At 35.7% G+C, this 18,976-nt stretch overlaps 1 protein-coding gene across 7 annotated transcripts in view; it reads left to right on the forward strand.

The window, feature by feature from the left end:
• Positions 1-18,976, forward strand: part of csmd3a (CUB and Sushi multiple domains 3a) — a 310,494-nt gene that overhangs the window by 222,466 nt on the left and 69,052 nt on the right. For 6 of the 7 annotated variants that reach the window (XR_016145833.1, XM_089118090.1, XM_089118091.1 and 3 more), the window contains 8 exons: positions 592-780; positions 1,486-1,663; positions 4,343-4,488; positions 9,393-9,473; positions 11,527-11,640; positions 14,233-14,421; positions 16,978-17,136; positions 17,758-17,946. Coding sequence is in view for 6 of the 7 variants with exons in the window: in XM_089118090.1 (XP_088974216.1) it covers positions 592-780; positions 1,486-1,663; positions 4,343-4,488; positions 9,393-9,473; positions 11,527-11,640; positions 14,233-14,421; positions 16,978-17,136; positions 17,758-17,946 (1,245 nt within the window). In the remaining variant the exon portion in view is untranslated. The remainder of the gene's footprint in view (positions 1-591; positions 781-1,485; positions 1,664-4,342; positions 4,489-9,392; positions 9,474-11,526; positions 11,641-14,232; positions 14,422-16,977; positions 17,137-17,757; positions 17,947-18,976) is intronic. The other variant, XM_089118092.1, reaches the window with a different exon arrangement.

Genomic DNA, 18,976 nt, shown 5'->3' on the forward strand with positions numbered 1-18,976 from the left:
ATGTTGAGAGGCTTTCTTTAATGAAAACATTGAAGTAATCTGTAAAAAAGTAATCTGATTACTTATAATTATAATTGACATTGGTGTTCCTTATGACAGCAGGTTTATTAGGTTACTGTCTCTTTAAGACCGGACACACAGATCAATTATACTGTCACACATGCATTGACCTGTTTACGTTCACTTAAAATACTAATGCTTAAAATGAATATGCTATATCTACTCAATAAAATCGTGGCTTATGTGAAGTAACCCGCTAATGTGAGTAGCTATCGGATTTACTCGCCACTACTGATATACACCGGCATTTGGCAGGTTGATGGGTTTAAATGTACAAAAATATATCCGAGTTACTTTATCAACTGAGTAAACACTTTAAAGGAAACCGGAAGCAATGAAAACATTGAAGTAATCTGTAAAAAGTAATCAGATTACATTACCCTACATTGCCCTGCTATGTAATTGACATTGGGGTTCAGTATGGCTTCGCACTGGATTAAATAATCAACGTATGCATAGTTCGGCCTCTTTTCCATTTTATTTCTCACTGGATTAAACCATAAGTAACACAGTGTTTGCTTGTGTGTTCAGCTTATGAGCTGCAGAGGTGTCCGGATCCGCGGCCCTTCCGGAACGGACTGGTGATTGGCAGTGATTTCGGCGTGGGAATGACCATCTCGTTCCAGTGCCTGCCGGGATACACACTTCTGGGCGAATCGGCGCTCACGTGTTTGCATGGCATCAGCCGCAACTGGAACCATCCCGTGCCTCGATGCGATGGTACCTGATAAACCTGTCGTCTTCTCGCTATTCTTACAGAAAATACTAAAATATTCCCCCGGTTTCACAGACGAGGCTTAAGATTGTCAGTGTTTTGTCTGCTGTCACTTTAAGGCTTGCACTGTACGCCATATCTACTCAAAATTGTGGCAACAGATTAAAAGCAATATTATTAATTAAATGCAACAAGTTCGAATTGAGTAAAAATTAATCAAATTAATTCCTTAAAAGTTTACCATTTAAAATGAGTAAAATTTACACACAAAAAAAATAATAATTTTCAACAAAAATATCTGAATAACAGACAGAGGTCATAGATTAATTAGGAAGTCTTTATTTTATATTGCCAACATTATTAACAAGCATAATCACTGAAGGAGAAAAACATAATCGTAAGTCACCATTATGATGATCAGTGTTTGTTTTAGTTGGGCTTTTCACCCTTAAGACTTTAACTTTTACAAAGAATTAGTTGAAATGAACATTAACAAAGATTATGCTGTATAACGTTAACTTATGTAGTCAACTAATGTTAACTTACGAACCTTATTGTAAAGTGTTGCTGTAAATGCTATAAAAGCTTCAGTGTTAAATGCACATGAATGCTTTTCTGCACGCATTAAACTGTGAACTTAAGTTGTCGTCACTACATTATTGCAGCTGTATAGGCATTGTGATTCTCCGTTTTGATTGGCCTTCCCCCAGCTCTGTGCGGTGGTAATATCACAGCGCTCAACGGCACCATCTACTCTCCGGGACACCCGGCCGATTACCCCAATCTGAAAGACTGCATCTGGAGCATCCGAGTCCCTCCAGGCAACGGCATCTTTATCAACTTCACCGTGCTCAACACCGAGCCCATCTACGACTACATCACCATCTGGTACGAGTCCTGCCGGCGCTTTAGAGCAGTCCATTATTACGTTTCATAATATGTTAAACATGTAAATAATTAATTAATTAACGTTATGTTTTTAAATGGCCAGTGATGAACAAATTATAAATATCCTTTTTGGGGCGATGTCTGGTGAGTTCAATGCCAAGCATTTTTCTTTTGAGACTAAATGAAAACCTCTGTTTCTTGATGGCGTTATTGGGTGCTACTGTTTAAACCATACACTGTAAAATAAGATGGACGACGCCCCTATAAATTATAGTGAGCAGGAAGTAAAGCAGATGAGTAGGAAGTAAAGTGTAGTGAGCAGGAATTAAAATAGTGAGCAGGAAGTAAAGTAGTTGAACAGGAACTAAAGTAGTTGAACAGGAAGTAAAGTAGTTGAGCAGGAAGTAAAGTAGTTGAACAGGAAGTAAAGTAGTTGAGCAGGAAGTAAAGTAGTTGAACAGGAAGTAAAGTAGTTGAGCAGGAAGTAAAGCTGATGATAAAGTAAAGTATGTTTTTAAATGGCCGGTGATGAAAAAATTATAAACATCCTTTTTTGGGTGATCTCTGGCGAGTTCAATGCCAAGCATTTTTCATTTGAGAATAGTAGTTGAACAGGAAGTAAAGTAGTGAGCAGGAAGTAAAGTATAGTTGAGCAGGAAGTAAAGTAGTTGAGCAGGAAGTAAAGCTGATGATAAGGTAAAGTATGTTTTTAAATGGCTAGTGATGAACAAATGATAAATATCATTTTATTGGACGATCTCTGGCGAATTCAATGCCAAGCATTTTTCATTTGAGAATAGTAGTTGAACAGGAAGTAAAGTATAGTGAGCAGGAAGTAAAGTAGTTGAGCAGGAAGTAAAGCTGATGATAAGGTAAAGTATGTTTCTAAAAGGCCAGTGATGAACAAATGATAAATATCCTTTTATTGGACAATCTCTGGCGAGTTCAATGCCTAGCATTTTTCATTTGAGTAAAGTATAGTAAGCAGGAAGTAAAATATTTGAGCAGGAAGTAAAGTAGTTGAGCAGGAAGTAAAGCTGATGATGAAGTAAAGTATGTTTTTAAATGGCCAGTGATGAACAAATGATAAATATCCTTTTATTGGATGATCTCTGGCTAGTTCAATGCCAAGCAATTTTCATTTGAGTAAAGTATAGTGAGCAGGAAGTAAAGTAGTTGAGCAGGGAGTAAAGTAGTTGAGCAGGAAGTAAAGCTGATGATAAAGTAAAGTATGTTTTCAAATGGCCAGTGATGAACAAATGATAAATATCCTTTTATTGGATGATCTCTGGCTAGTTCAATGCCAAGCAATTTTCATTTGAGTAAAGTATAGTGAGCAGGAGGTAAAATATTTGAGCAGGAAGTAAAGTAGTTGAGCAGGAAGCAAAGCTGATGATGAAGTAAAGTATGTTTTCAAATGGCCAGTGATGAACAAATGATAAATATCCTTTTTTTTTGGGCGATCTCTGGAGAGTTCAATGCCAAGCATTTTTCATTTGAGACTAGTAGCTGAACAGGAAGTAAAGTCGTTGAACAGGAAGTAAAGCATTTGAGCAGGAGGTAAAATAGTTGAGCAGGAAGTAAAGCTGATGATAAGGTAAAGTATGTTTAAAGTATGTTACAAGTATGTTGTAAAGTATACATTTTTCATTTGAGACTAGTAGTTGAACAGGAAGTAAAGTACTTGAGCAGGAAGTAAAGCAGATGATAAAGTAGAGTATGTTTTTAAATGGCCAGTGATGAACAAATTATAAACATTCTTTTTTTTTTTTTTTGGGGGGCGATCTCTGGCGAGTTCAATGCCAAGCATTTTTCATTTGAGACTAGTAGTTGAACAGGAAACAAAGTATTAGTAAGTAAAGTAAACTTTAGATAGTTTAAACCCCCTGAATGAACAGTAAAAAATAAAAGAACCAGTGACCAAGTGTGATTTTAGATCCAACAAGAACTCCAGCAGAGAGTGTGTCCTTGGCCATGAAGAAACGCTTCTAACGCTGCTGATCTGAGACTTGCGTAACACATTTAGTCTTTTATCTGTTTTGTTTCACACAACTCTCTCTCTCTTCTGTATATTCTCTCCTTGAGTGAACATTAGTGCTGAGGTGTCAAGTGGCTGTGCGAATGCGAAATGTTGACACTTGTGTTCACATCATGGAAAATAGGATTTTTCTTGCTTTTCCAAAATGAAAGGTTTTGATGTACTCTGTATAAAGCCTTCCCCAGGAACGGTGTATTCAGAAATAATTTATCATCGAGTATGACCTCCCAAATTTGCATATCAATGCATATTCAAAGCTCAATGCTGTGGTTACTCAAACTGTTATTTTCTGCACGACACACTAAAGTTGAGTAGTTTAGAAAGCTACATTGCTTTTAGTTTTTTCTTTCTGTAATTTGATGGTTTCAAAATAGTTTCATAAAAGCGACTTCATAATTTAAAACCATTGTGCAATTACATAATTTTGACAGGTTGAGAAGCAAGGTCAGTGTTTTGATCGCTCTGCTTTAAGTGTGTATCCCTCTGTAACGAAGGGTTTTGAATGAGAACGACAGAAAAGAGATGCTGTTCTTTATGTGTGTGTGTGTGTGTGTGAGAGAGAGAGAGAGAGAGAGAGAGAGTCATATCAGCAAACAGAAGTCAAGGATGTTTTAAATGCCCGTCTCTACTGTCTCCTGTAGGGACGGCCCTGACCAAACATCTCCTCAGATCGGTCAGTTCAGCGGGAGCTCGTCTCAGGAGTCCGTTTCCAGCACATCCAATCAGATCCTGCTAAAGTTCCACAGCGACTTCAGCACCAGCGGATTCTTTGTTCTGCGTTTCCATGGTGAGCAGTTTCCCGCTTTAGTGTTGCTCGTTCACCAGGGCTTGGTTTGCTGATGGTCTGTGTGTTGATTGTTGTCATGTTGATGATGCTTATTCCCTCACGCCCACAGAACATGTTCTTTACATTCGCTGGGAACGCACATTCAGCTCAAACTGTGCCGTGAAATCGCATTATGTACATTCAGGTCTTCATATGCTGTACTATATTCCTGTTTTTTGTTTGTTTGTTTGTTTGTTTGTTTTATTTTGGGTTTTTTTCAGCACCACCTATAAAGGAGAGCTGAATTAAAGGGATAGATGCACTTTTATGATGCATAGATGCACTTTTATCATTGTTAGATGCACTTTTATGATGGATAGATGCACTTTTATGATGGATAGATGCACTTTTATGATGGACAGATGCACTTTTATGATGATAGATGCACTTTTATGATGCATAGATGCACTTTTATGATGGATAGATGCACTTTTATGATGGACAGATGCACTTTTATGATGCATAGATGCACTTTTATCATTGTTAGATGCACTTTTATGATGGATAGATGCACTTTTATGATGGATAGATGCACTTTTATGATGGACAGATGCACTTTTATGATGACCGATGCACTTTTATGATGCATAGATGCACTTTTATGATGGACAGATGCACTTTTATGATGGACAGATGCACTTTTATGATGCATAGATGCACTTTTATCATTGTTAGATGCACTTTTATGATGGATAGATGCACTTTTATGATGGACAGATGCACTTTTATGATGATAGATGCACTTTTATGATGATAGATGCACTTTTATGATGCATAGATGCACTTTTATCATTGTTAGATGCAATTTTATGATGGACAGATGCACTTTTATGATGGACAGATGCACTTTTATGATGGATAGATGCACTTTTATGATGGACAGATGCACTTTTATGATGGACAGATGCACTTTTATAATGGATAGATGCACTTTTATAATGGACAGATGCACTTTTATAATGGATAGATGCACTTTTATGATGGATAGATGCACCTTTATGATGGATAGATGCACTTTTATGATGGATAGATGCACTTTTATGATGGATAGATTCACTTTTATGATGGATAGATGCACTTTTGTGATGGACAGATGCACTTTTGTGATGGATAGATGCACTTTTATGATGGATAGATGTACCTTAATGATGGATAGATGCACTTTTGTGATGGACAGATGCACTTTTGTGATGGATAGATGCACTTTGATCATGGATAGATGTACCTTAATGATGGATAGATGCACTTTTATGATGGATAGATGTACTTTAATGGACTTTTCAAAGCCATTATAAAGCCTGGAAGAGTCAGGACATGTTTAATTTAACTCTGATTATATTCATCTGAAATAAGAGTGTCATATACACCTAGGATGACTTCAGGCTGAGCAAATCATGGGATTTTCATTTTTGGGTGAATTATCCCTTTAAACCTCAAAATGATGCAAAGACTAGACCCATTGAAATGATAAAAAAAATTGTATTATCTTTCCACCTTATTTTTAACAAAAGAACAGGTGCAGCCATTAAAATTTGAATGTTTGAGCTTTTCAGTGTCACAGCAGCAGATGTGATTTAAAGGCCATGACACGCATTAAAAAGCCTCTTTTCCATGTCAATCAGATTTTTTTTTTTTTTTTGTCCTAACCAGCTGCGACAATTCTACTTTAGAAACCACTTCTGTTTCTGTGACGTTGTGGCTGGAACAACAACGTATAAAGTATAACTATTATAATCTCAGATGTCGACTATGTGCTTTATTTGATGTTAAAAGCATCTAATGTGAGTTTGACAAATATAGATGACTGAAAGCGTTGAGGGATCATCGCTCTTCTGATTGGCTGTGATTTATTATTGATTTGTTTACGAGTGCAGTGGGCTTACAGAGAGGCTCCGCCCACACGCTCTTCTGATTGGCTGTGATTTGTGATTGATTTGGTTGTGAGTGCAGTGTGCTTGCAGACAGACTCCGCCCACACTCTCTTTTGATTGGCTGTGATTTGTGATTTATGTGATTACGAGTGCAGTGCGCTTGCAGACAGACTCCGCCCACATTATTTTAGCTGTTCATTAATGCATTTTGATGTTGTAACCTGGTATTTGTTTTCATATTATTTTAAGTTGTCATTATACTAATAAACACACTAGATTGTGATGCAAACAGTTTTACCATTTACTTCACTTTAAGCCGGTCACATATCAGACGAGTTAAGGAAAAGCAAGACCATGAACATGCACAAGTTGAAAAGAGGTCTTTTGTTGAAAATAAACAGAGTTTAAAACCCGAATTGTTAAAATTAGGTTAAATATTTAAAGTGGTTTACCAATGGTGATGAGGGTCAGGGGTTGGTTAGGACAAAATTGTAGAAAAGCAGAATTAATTAGTAATTGCTGTAAAATAGTATAAACAGCAAGTACATATAAATCAACGCTATGTTCCCTGAAGTGTTTCACGTTGCTGCTTTCTGCTCTCTTGCTTTTTGCTTTACTGCTCTCCAAAACACCAGCTAGAAATGATATTACTTGTTTCTTTGGAAAATGGCTTCGATTATTGGCGCGGATGGCGCTGTAATGTGTCTGGAAACGTCCATCATCCGTAATAACACCCATTTCTGAACAAGCGGGAGCAGAAACACACGCAGTTGGCTTCTCTGGCAGAATCCTGCTGTTATGAAACCTCATCAGTTACGGTGTGAAATGCACTATATTGTGTGTATCGTACAGACAGATGCATGTGCACATCAACACAGTTTGCACACAGCATGCATAGGTTTTAATTAGAGCGATTAATCGCGATCCAATAATAAATGTGTGTGTACTGTGCATGTATATATTTAAGAAAAAATAGTTATTTTATATTCTATAATATAAGTTATGTATAAATATATATACAGTATGCAAATATTTCTCAAACATATACATGCACGTATATTATGTAAACACAAACTTTTATTTTGGATGCGATTAATCGTTGCCCAACACTAGTTTTAATTATAGAATTGACTGAATGATTTTTGGTTTTACGATGAAATATGCATGCAATACTTTGTGTTTGACGTTATTGAATGGAGCGTTCAACAGGGGAAATATGATCTGATCACGACAGGTGACCTTTGACCCCGTCGGATTTCTCTAATCCGCTTTGCCGTTGTGATGGGAAAGCGTTATTCGATAAAGGACAATAATATGTGCGTTAGCATCTTTTCTGCTGATGCTTTTGGGGTTTACCAATAAAGCAATACAGCATAAGGAAGTTAAGACAAGAGCTGCACAGCACAAAGCTCGTTAGAATTTTAAAAGATAATAAAATAAGACGCTTGTGGTCCCAGAGCTGCCGAAATGCCCGTTCTCCAGCTTGAAATTGCGTTTAATGTGTTGGCGGAGTAAGAGCTGAGTTTGTCCTGAGTGTTTCTGTTTTCTCCTGATGACGGATTTTAATCGAGATGTGCTTTTGTTTATCAGTGGCGCCGTCTAACGATATAGAGGTCATTTAACTGTGTGTAAATCTTCATGATGTTAAGATACTGCTGGAGGAAAACTCATTTAAACAAATCTTTAAATGTGTTATAACCTTCGGCAGGATGAACGAGCGCAACTCTTCTTCACTTCATTTATCATTTAAACTTATACAACTTATGTCTAATAATAACCATTAATAAGTACAGAAAATTGTAATGTTTATTAGCAGGTTCATTTAATATATTTCATGTATTCAGTGGGGGAAAAAAAACGTTAATTTTTTTTTTTTTTAATTAAATAATTTTTTTCATTATTTTCATTAACCCCTTAGCTTTATTTATTCATCTGCAATGTATAAATTCATTAAGAATTATTTTTTTTTAAAAATACTTACATTTAATAACAAATTATTAAATTTATTAGCAAATTAATTAAATTACTACTAATTTATTGTTACAGCAAAACCACATTTGTATTATTTTGATAATAGTTTTTATGAAGGTTGATTAGCATGTAAAATGTATTACTTTTTATTTAATTACATCTGTTTGGAAAATCATTGCATTGACATTTTAAATTAATACATTAATTCAAATTCAATTAATTAATTAACCCCTTAGCTTTATTTATTCATCTGCAATGTATTAATTCATTAAGAATTATTTAAAAAAATACTTACATTTAATAACAAATTATTAAATTTATTAGCAAATTAATTAAATTACTACTAATTTAATGTTACAGCAAAACCACATTTGTATTATTTTGATAATAGTTTTTATGAAGGTTGATTAGCATGTAAAATGTATTACTTTTTATTTAATTACATCTGTTTGGAAAATCATTGCATTGACATTTTAAATTAATACTTTTAATATTATAGTATCTTTTTATCTTTTTATGAATATATACATATTTAAAAAGAAAGATAATTAATAATATTTTATTAATTACCTTTCTTTTTAAATATGTATATATTCATATATATATATATATATATATATATATATGAATATTTCTGCTTTAAAGCACATAGTTTGTATAAACAATTTTTAAAATGTGTGAATTATACATCTTAGTGAGGGAATATGACATCTTACCTCTTCAAAAGATGTTACACCAAAATAGTGATTATTATCATAAGACACACCAGTAATAGAAGGTGCTTAATGTATAAAATCGTGTTTTTAGAAACTCTTGGCAATTAGACAATGTGCATAATGAGTGTTGTCAAGGCAGATGCTGAGACTGTGATTATGATTCATACTCCCGTGTAATTGTGTTGTGCATTCAGAAAAGCTGCAGTGACAGGTGTGATGCTTTAAGATGTAATTGTGTGGGTTGTTTTAAAGCGTTATCACTTAAACAAGCTCTAAACATCACGTATCTCACCCGTCTCGTCCTCAGCTTACCAACTCCGTGTGTGTCAACCTCCCGCGCCCGTCGCCAACGCAGAGATCCTGGCGGAAGATGATGAATTCCAGATCGGTAAGAACTAGTTTCCACTCTTTTCTTCTTTATGAAGCTTTGCATAAACCGTGAACCATTACCAGCAATACGATATGTGGAAACTGAATACATAAATAAAGACATGTAAACGTATGAATACCAGCACATAAACCCGAGAAAAATAAATTAAATGAAATGACTAGATAAAATTGACTTGATAAAATGCATGCAAATTATGCATACGTTTATGCCGTATACACACATACACCGTTAGACATTTTACTGTATTTTTGCGGTAAGTTCCCCTTTACAGTAGCGCTGCTGCTTCTGCGTAAACAGACCCATATACAGTAAGTTACTGTAAATCTCATAAGAAATACAGTAGTTAACCGTAAATAATGTAAATGGTATTTTACTGTACTTTTTTGTGGTAAGTAACTGTAAAATTATGGCAAAGTCTAACTACATGTACATCTATAATTATACATACAGTATGTTCAATGCGTACACAGGTGAAACTCGAAAAATTTGATTATCATGCAAAAGTTCATTTATTTCAGTATTTCAACTTAAAAGGTGAAACTAATATATTATATGGACTCATTACATGCAAAGTGAGATATTTCAAGCCTTTATTTGTTATAATAGTTTACAGATATGAAAACCTTTTCACAATACTCTAATTTTGAATTTGGGGGTTTTCATATCTGTAATCCATAATCATCACAATTATAACAAATAAAGGCTTGAAATATCTCACTTTACATGTAATGAGTCTATATAATATATTAGTTTCACCTTTTAAGTCGAATTACTGAAATAAATTAACTTTTGCATACACTGTAAAAAATATCCATGATTTTAACTGTAAAATACTGTAAAAATGCTACAGTGCAAAACTGTTAATTGGTTAACAGAAGGTTTCTGTACTTTATACGGTAAATAACTGTGATATAATTTTACAGTAAAATACCGTTAAATTTACAGTTTTTGAAAGTGAAAAAGAACAAATCGTTGTTTAATTTACAGTGAAAAACCGTAAATTGACATTCCCACAATTCCCTGTGTGACACGTATTTTTGTTGAAATAACTATAGTTCCTCATAGTTTTATTGTTTTTTTCTAATCAGTTATGTACATAAGGGTTATATGTTACATTTAAAGTTGTTAAATTAATGTTTATTCCATTTTTTTAATTTCATGTGTGTTACCATGATGGTGTTTAATGTTTGTGTGAATGACACTGTGCAGCTTCTTTATATAAGTATTACTTAAATAAGTATTCACTTATGATGAGCTGTGATTGCTCAAGTAACTCTCATCACTGCTGTGATGATTGATGGTTGTCAGTGTATTACAATGGTCTAAAACAGACATTAATAAGTTGGTAAATCAACATTTTATCAGAAAATAAAATACGGTTTATTACTGTAAATTTTAAGTTAAGTCTGTAAAACCATTTACGTTCCTACCGTATTTTTAACGGTAAAGTTCTGGCAACCACAGCTGCCGTTTTTTTACCGTAAAAATTTACGGTTTATTTTTTACAGTGTACTAATTTTCCTAGTTTCACCAGTATACGCATACACACACATACCACACATATTCACACACTCCTATGTGCTTACAACCCACTTACATCCATGTTCATAAAAAAAGTTACTCTAAATAAGTAAAGGAAGATATGAATGGAAAGAAAAACTGTAAACGACACTTCTCTTATATGGATAATACTCGTTAACAAGAACTAAAACAAAAGGCAAAGTAATCTTTACTAACCCAATTGTCGGATGTACTGTAGTTTCTTGTTGAAATAACAGACCATATAGTCGAGTGTGTGTGTGTGTGTGTGTGTAGATTTATCACACATGAAACCCTCGTTACAGAGAAGTGCCCACCTTCACAATCCAGCGCTTGTTATTTAATGTGAAAGAAAAAGCCTCTTTCTGTGGGGAAAATGCCACCGACGCTCTGCATTTGTCATCATTACTGTCACGAGTGTGTAAGCAGTCAGGTCTTAATTAGCTAATGTGTTGTTGAGCACTATCTGCAGTTGGAAAGAAAGATGTGTGTGTGTGTGATTGCTCAACAGGAGACATCATCAGGTACCGGTGCCTGCCGGGCTTCTCGCTGCTCGGGCCCGAGATCTTGACCTGTCGGCTGGGCGAGCGACTCCAGATGGATGGTCCTCCGCCTGTGTGCCAGGGTGAGTTTGGCAGCGCATTCGCCACGTGTCTCGTTTGTGTGTGTGTTCGTGCTGATGTCGTGTCTCGAGTCGTTAGCTCTGCCGCTAGTTGTTAGGCTCTTTTGGACGGATTAGGGGAACTGTAGTAGAGGGATGCTGAAAGGCCCACTGACGTTTTTTCGTTGGAAAATCCAGCGTTTAATGTTGTATATGTGTGTGTGTGTGTGTGTGTGTGGTGTTTTTAATACGCTTAAATCGTGTGTAAGTTTGTAACCAATCAGATCAACGTGCGATCATCAACCTGTGGAGTGAGTGAGTCAGTGGAGGCGGGGCTCATTTGCATATTCCACGTATACTAAATAGGGATGGGCAACGATTAATCGCGATTAATCGCATCCAAAATAAAAGTTTGTTTACATAATATGTTTGTGTAGTGAGTATAATTAATTTGTATATATAAATACCCACATATGCATGTATACATTTAAGTATATATTTTATATATATTTATTCACAATGAATATTATATATAAATATAAATATTTGATATATTAATAACACATTTTTCTTAAATATATACATGCATGTGTGGGTATTTATACATACAAATTAATTATACACACTACACACACATATATTATGTAAACACAAACTTTTATTTTGGATGCGATTAATCGTTGCCCATCCCTAATACTAAACGAGGCAAGGGTGTCGAGTTACATTCAAGCTATTTTAAGGCATGCAATTTTTTTTTTAAGAAAGAAAACGCTTAAATGTGTCATTTGGTGATCAAAGATGAGTGGATACAATGATTGACTACTGGGGGACTTTAAAGGAGTAGTTCACTTTACAAAAAAACTTTTGCTGATAATTTACTCACCCCCATGTCATCCAAGATGTCCATGTCTTTCTTTCTTCACTCGAAAAGAAATTTTATTTTTTATTTTGATGACATTCCAGGATTTTTCTGTGGATTTTTTGACACTATTATGATTAGAAGTATTTTTTTTTTCAATCACAAAACAAAACAAATCACATCTCACATCTTTTTTCAACCTCAAAACAATCACAATGTAGAACAAATAAACAGAAAAAAAAAAACAAAAAAAGACTACAAGACAGGGGTAATTAACTAATCAGAAAATAAAATACATATCAAAGGAAAAGATTAAAAGACTTGCATATTTCAACAGTTTTTAAAGCCTTCTTGTTACAAGAGTCAAAGATAGTCCCAAAGTAGTGTTGTATTTCAATAAGTAAAACATTGAAAAGTGGTATCTGACCTGAAAATTTACATTTATTTAGACATATTTCCTACTAAAGCAAGGCGGTATTTGACTCTGGTCAAGCTTATCCAATAGGATCAGAGTGGGCGTGGCCGGCAACATGCCCAGTGCATTATGGGAATTGAAGTTTTCCTTCCTATGGCATCGTGTTGAGTTGCACTCCACAAAAGTGTTTATTAAACATAAAGTGATGTCACATTTTCACTCTCAGTGAGAACAGACAAATTACTTGTCAGAGGAAACTTGTCACGTCTCGTCATGTTGGCAAAAAGTAAATTATGAGGGCAAGAAACATTTATTTTAAGCTTGACAGCTTGACTTTATAAGTGTGTGTGTGGGGGGGATAAAGTGTAAAATAAAATGATGATAAAGTGAAAATGGTTCCTTTTGGGAAACGTATAATCACAAAACATGATGAAGCAATCAGTTTATACTGTAGTGTAGTTGATTGTGTTCAGATGAAGGTTTGAAAAACATGAATCTACATGATTTTTATTTTTTTCCATCTAAAATAAACACCAGCAAACTTATTCTTTTTCACACAAATTAGAATTATGATTAATCAGGAGCTCAAAACTCTTTTACCATAGTGCATGCTTTAACCATAAAACCGTATTTTGGACAAATGTGGGCAATATTTTTATTTTTAAAAAATACTTCCCTTGATCTGAGCGGTACAAGACTTGGCTACTTTTCCAAACATACACATTTTTTTGACTTAATTCTACAATGTTAAGTGGGTGAAAAAAAACTCCTTAATCTTGTATTTGGGTCAAAAATGGGCACCCATAGAAATGAATGGGAAAAACTAATTTAGAGCATTCTAAAAAAAACATGACAGCAAAGTCACTTCATCTTTAGGTTTTAGCTCTAATAACTTATTGGAATGATATTTTAATGTAGTTAAAAAAACAAAATTAAGCATAATTTATATAGAAAATATGGTACTTTTTGAAGTAAATAAATTCAAAAATATCCCCCAAATAAAAAAAAAACACCATAAATGGATAGACAAAACTTTATCGAAGACAGTGATATACCATTTATAATAAATAAAAATTAGTGTGCCCACAATTACAGGATTAAAGGCTATAAAGTGAATACGATTCGAGGGCTACACTACTTTTTCACATTTGCATGAAATATCATTCATGTTAGCTCCTGTTAGCTCACTCGTCACATGATCAAAGAGCTTAAAGACTCGGAGAAGCAAGCTTGAATGCAGAAAACGCATTGGCTTGTGTTAACACGATCAGGTTTAGTGTAGATTTTTGCGTGAGTGTTGGTTTGCGCAGTATCTAACTCACGTTGGTTTGTTTCTTGGCAGTGCAATGTCCCGACAGCGAGGTTCTGTTCGACTCGACGGGGGTGATCCTGAGTCCGGGTTACCCCGACAGCTACCCCAACCTTCAGATGTGCTCGTGGATGATCAACGTGGAGAAGGGCTACAACATCACTCTGCACTTTGAACTCTTCCAGACGGAGAAGGAGTTTGATATTCTGGAGATCTTTGACGGTGGGTTTGATAATCCTCCTATTCAGGCATCATCTGTGCAAGCGCGTCCCTGAATATTGCACACATTATTCTCCGGCCTGTCGCGACTCTGACACTTTTCTGGAAATTTCCTAATGAAATTTGCAGCCTCGGGAATCTGTTTGAGTCGCTTTTTTAGACCCATGACCATTACGAGAGAAATATTTCCCCTCTAAAAAACTCATTTAGGACCTGCAGATATGCAAAACGCCGGGAAGCTCGGGTATTTCTTGATAGCGAGGCGATGGCAAAGACAATTCGGAATACATTCAGAGTGTTATTAGCGCTAATTACTTAAGTGCTTGCAATCAGCAAATGACCCTATTACTCATCATTGATTGGATGCTCATTAATGCCCATGGCATTTGCAGAGACCCAGAGGAATAGGAATTGAGAAGCAATGGCAATTTCTGTCTCTCAGACCAGCTTTTGTGGGCATGTTTTGCAACGAGGCAGTTTTTGCATCTCCTTCCCCAGTGTCTGAAAGTCCCCCTGTGGTGAAAGGCAAGGTTTAATGTTGTGTATATGCCTATGTGGTGTTTTCTAAGCTAGATTCATAAAGTATTCATAGAGTATTTTCTCCTTAAAACTGCAGTGAACCAAAAACAGTCTCAAAACTGTGGTTTGAAATCACCCGTTTCCTACATCATGTGACCAATCCCGTGACGTGTGGGCGGGGCTTTCCTCCGATGACTTTCTATCCGTGCGTCTCGATGTCCACACTTTCCATCAGAGATATGGGTGTAACAATATATCGTGTTACAATGCAAAAATCAACAATATGTATAGACTAGTTCACCCGAAATGAAAATTACTGTTTTAAAAAATTCACGTTTACAGAGTTTTAGTCAGTACTACAGTAAACTACTATATATAATGTTGATTATAATGTATAATAATGCAGTGGGGGAATATGTGTGTGTCCTGATAATGCCAAATGTCTGATGTTACCAGTAAAAGTGGCCTATATTATTTTAAATATATCTGGTCAGTAAAAGAGTGCAAGAATAGTCATCGATATTTTCAGCTTCAGAATCATTAATATTGTTATTCTGGTGTCTCTATTGTCCTTGGGTTACAAGCACCAAGTCTATTCATTTACACACAGAACATACAGGAGAAACTCGAAACATTAGAATATGGTGCAAAAGTTCATTTATTTCAAAAGCTGAAACTAATATATTATATAGACTCATTAAGTGAGATAGTTCAAGCCTTTATTTGGTATAATAGTTTACAGATATGAAAACCTTTTCACAAAATTCTAATTTTGAATTTGGGGTTTTCATATCTGTAAGCCATAATCATCACAATTATAACAAATAAAGGCTTGAAATATCTCACTTTGCATGTAATGAGTCTATATAATATATTAGTTTCAGCTTTAAAGTTGAATTACTTGCACAATATTCAATTTTTTCGAGTTTCGAAAATTGTATTTGTAAGGATTTAAAAAAAAAATCCCTTAAAACGCATTGTGCAGCCCAAACCGTACAAAAAATGTCTGCTATGTCGAATTTGTCGAAAACCTACTTTTGCGAACTAATCCCTGGTTTTTCGCCCAATCGGAACCAAATCAGTCTTGGACAATTCTCTGGACTCTCTAGATCAATAATTATCGAGAAAAAAAAGTTGAAATTTTGCATTTGGTTGGCTATAACAGGGTCATTTAGAAAGTGGTCCGTGGCAAAATACAGTCAAAAGCCAATACATCCTAAAGGAACAGTCAAACCTTCACAAAAATGAACATATTTGAGCATATGTGTCCTAACATGGTTCGGAAGCATGCCAAGTCAGACCATAGGTGGCGCTATAACCATCAAAAAGGTCTCATTGTTATTAGGCGTTCAAGCACGAAACTATGGTAAATCATACTGGGACATGGTAAATAATGAAAATCACACTGAAATGTGGTGTATCATGGTAAATCATACTGGAATTTTGTCGAAAACCTACTTTTGCGAACTAGTCCCTGGTTTCTCGCCCGATCGGAACCAGTCCAGTCTTGAACAATTCTCTGGACTCTCTTAATCAATAATTATCGGGGGGGAAAAAGTTGAAATTTTGCATTTGGTTGGCTATAACAGGGTCATTTAGAAAGTGGTCCGTGGTAAAATACAGTCAAAAGCCAATACATCCTAAATGCACAAAAACTTATGAGCATATGTGTCCTAACATAGTTCGGAAGCATGCAAAGTTTCGTGAAGATAAGACCATAGGTGGCGCTATAACCGTCAAAAAGGTCTTATTGTTCTTAGGCGTTCAAGCACGAAACTATGGTAAATCATACTGGAACATGGTAAATAATAAAAATCACACTCTAATGTTGTGTATCATGGTAAATCATGCTAAAACATGGTCTATTCCATCTATGATCTCAATGGTTAAATGCTTGCTACATAAAACTTAATGTCTTTTGATGCTTTTGTGCTTAAAGTCCACAAAGGCTTGAACTGCTTGAACCCCGATAAATGTTGCTCGCAGCTTTAATTTTTTCTTTATTTGCTCAATGCATTATTTGTGCATGTGTTCCTTTAGGGCCTAATGTTTACAGTCCGAGTCTTGCGGTGTTGAGCGGAGATCAGCGCGTGCCGTTCACCATCACCACGACGGGTCACCAGCTGTTCCTGCGCTGGTCGTCCGATCACGGCACCAACAAGAAGGGCTTCCGGATCACTTACGTGGGTGAGTATCAAAGTATGTATCCCCGATCGGTAATTCCTTTCAGTTCTGTGTGTGTCTCTCGTTACCTTTTGTCTGTCCGGCCCATGACGTGTGCGTTCGAGTCGATGTCCCATCTGTCCGTGTCTCTGTGTCCAAATGTTTGTGTATCTGTCTGTAACTTTGTCCGGAAATGAAACTTTGTCATCCAAAATTAGATTTATAATTTAAATATGACAATATTAAACCATAAATCAAATTGTGGATGATGCATTCCCGCTTTTGCAGCATGTAACATATTGACACCAAAATAATTAGTGTTAATTGCATTTACGTTGCTGAATACTTGCATTAGAGGAAATTTTGATCATATTTAAAGATACGCTGATCATATGTTAAATAAATGCAAATATTCAGAGTATATTGAAATATGTAATTTTTAAATGAATAAAATTGATATAGTATTAAAACAAATCTAAAAAACACAAATAAAGTGTTATTTTTATATTTAGAAATCTAAAGAATAGTATAATCGACCTCATCTCCTATTATTTTTATTTAAAGTAAGTAACACTATTTTGATGCTCCTAACAGACTAATAGTACTGCAGGTGTGTGTGTGTGATCAGTGTGTAACGCGCCAGCCTCTCGTCGACAGCGCTGTACTGCAGTACGCCAGACTCTCCTCAGCACGGCTTCGTCCTCAGTCAGACCGGCGGACACGTCAACAGCGTCGTGCGCTGGGCCTGCGACCGCGGATACCGGCTCATCGGGAACAACTCGGCCGTCTGTAGGAGAACAGAGCTCGGGCATCTGGCCTGGGACTCCAGTGTGCCCGCGTGCCAAGGTGTTTACACACACACACACACACAGTTATCGCTTGCTTTTCACTCTCCCTGGACAAAGTCGCAGCTCTGGACTGGGATTGTGTTTCTACATTCTCTATCATTCAAATGTTTGGGTTTATAATGACGCTAAAAGAAGTATATTCTGCTCACCAAAGCTGCATTTATTTGATAAAAAATTGTCAAAAAATTGTGAAATATTATTATGATTTAAAAAATCAGTTCCCTTTCGTCGTGACGAATTGGGATCACGCTAGGGAGCCTTCGAGAGAATAAAAAACGAACCAATAAATATTGGCATAAATATTCCGCAAGCCGCCCACCAGCGCGGGTATAAAAGGCGAAAGTAAACACTGCATAACTCTTTTTTCTTCGGAGCCTCACAGTGAACTGCTGTTGCCGAAGTTGAAGGTTTCTTACAGTCTTTGGGAAGAGAAGAAGGTCCTCATGGATTGGTTAACGAGGACACTGAGATTAACGAACTGCCTGTGTGATACAGAAAGCATCAGTATTGGATACGTCTTAATTCTGCCATTTTTTATATAATAACTGAGAAATGGACAGGATTAAAGAACAAAGCTTGGGAAATAATTCGTCAACATTCAATGCCCTTCAGAAATCTGTTGTTTCAACAAACAGAAGGAAATTGTATTTTATAATTCCTGAGGGAAATAGCAGGTTATAATATATTCACATTATTTGCATATGCAGCTTCAGCGTCTGTGTTTTCCCTTTTTAAATACATATTTTGGATTTTGTTTATCCGCGAGGCTATGCAAATATACAGAATATATAACACGAAACATGCATTTGCAAGACTTTCTGATTTCAGTAAAACCGTTAAAAGTTTCTTTATTGTCATGCACGAGAATCAGAGGTGAACATAACGCTAATGCAAAGATGAAACGGGTCATGAACACGTCAAAGCGACATCATACACTCGTTCAGAAAGACTAATCCGTGGTTATAATGGGGAAGAAAGAACACGCTCATTATACTGACACATGAATATTAATATATGACCCGAGTCGA

The sequence above is a fragment of the Pimephales promelas genome, chromosome 12 (assembly GCF_988280905.1).
Source record: "Pimephales promelas chromosome 12, fPimPro1.hap1.1, whole genome shotgun sequence".
Lineage (NCBI taxonomy): Eukaryota > Metazoa > Chordata > Actinopteri > Cypriniformes > Leuciscidae > Pimephales > Pimephales promelas.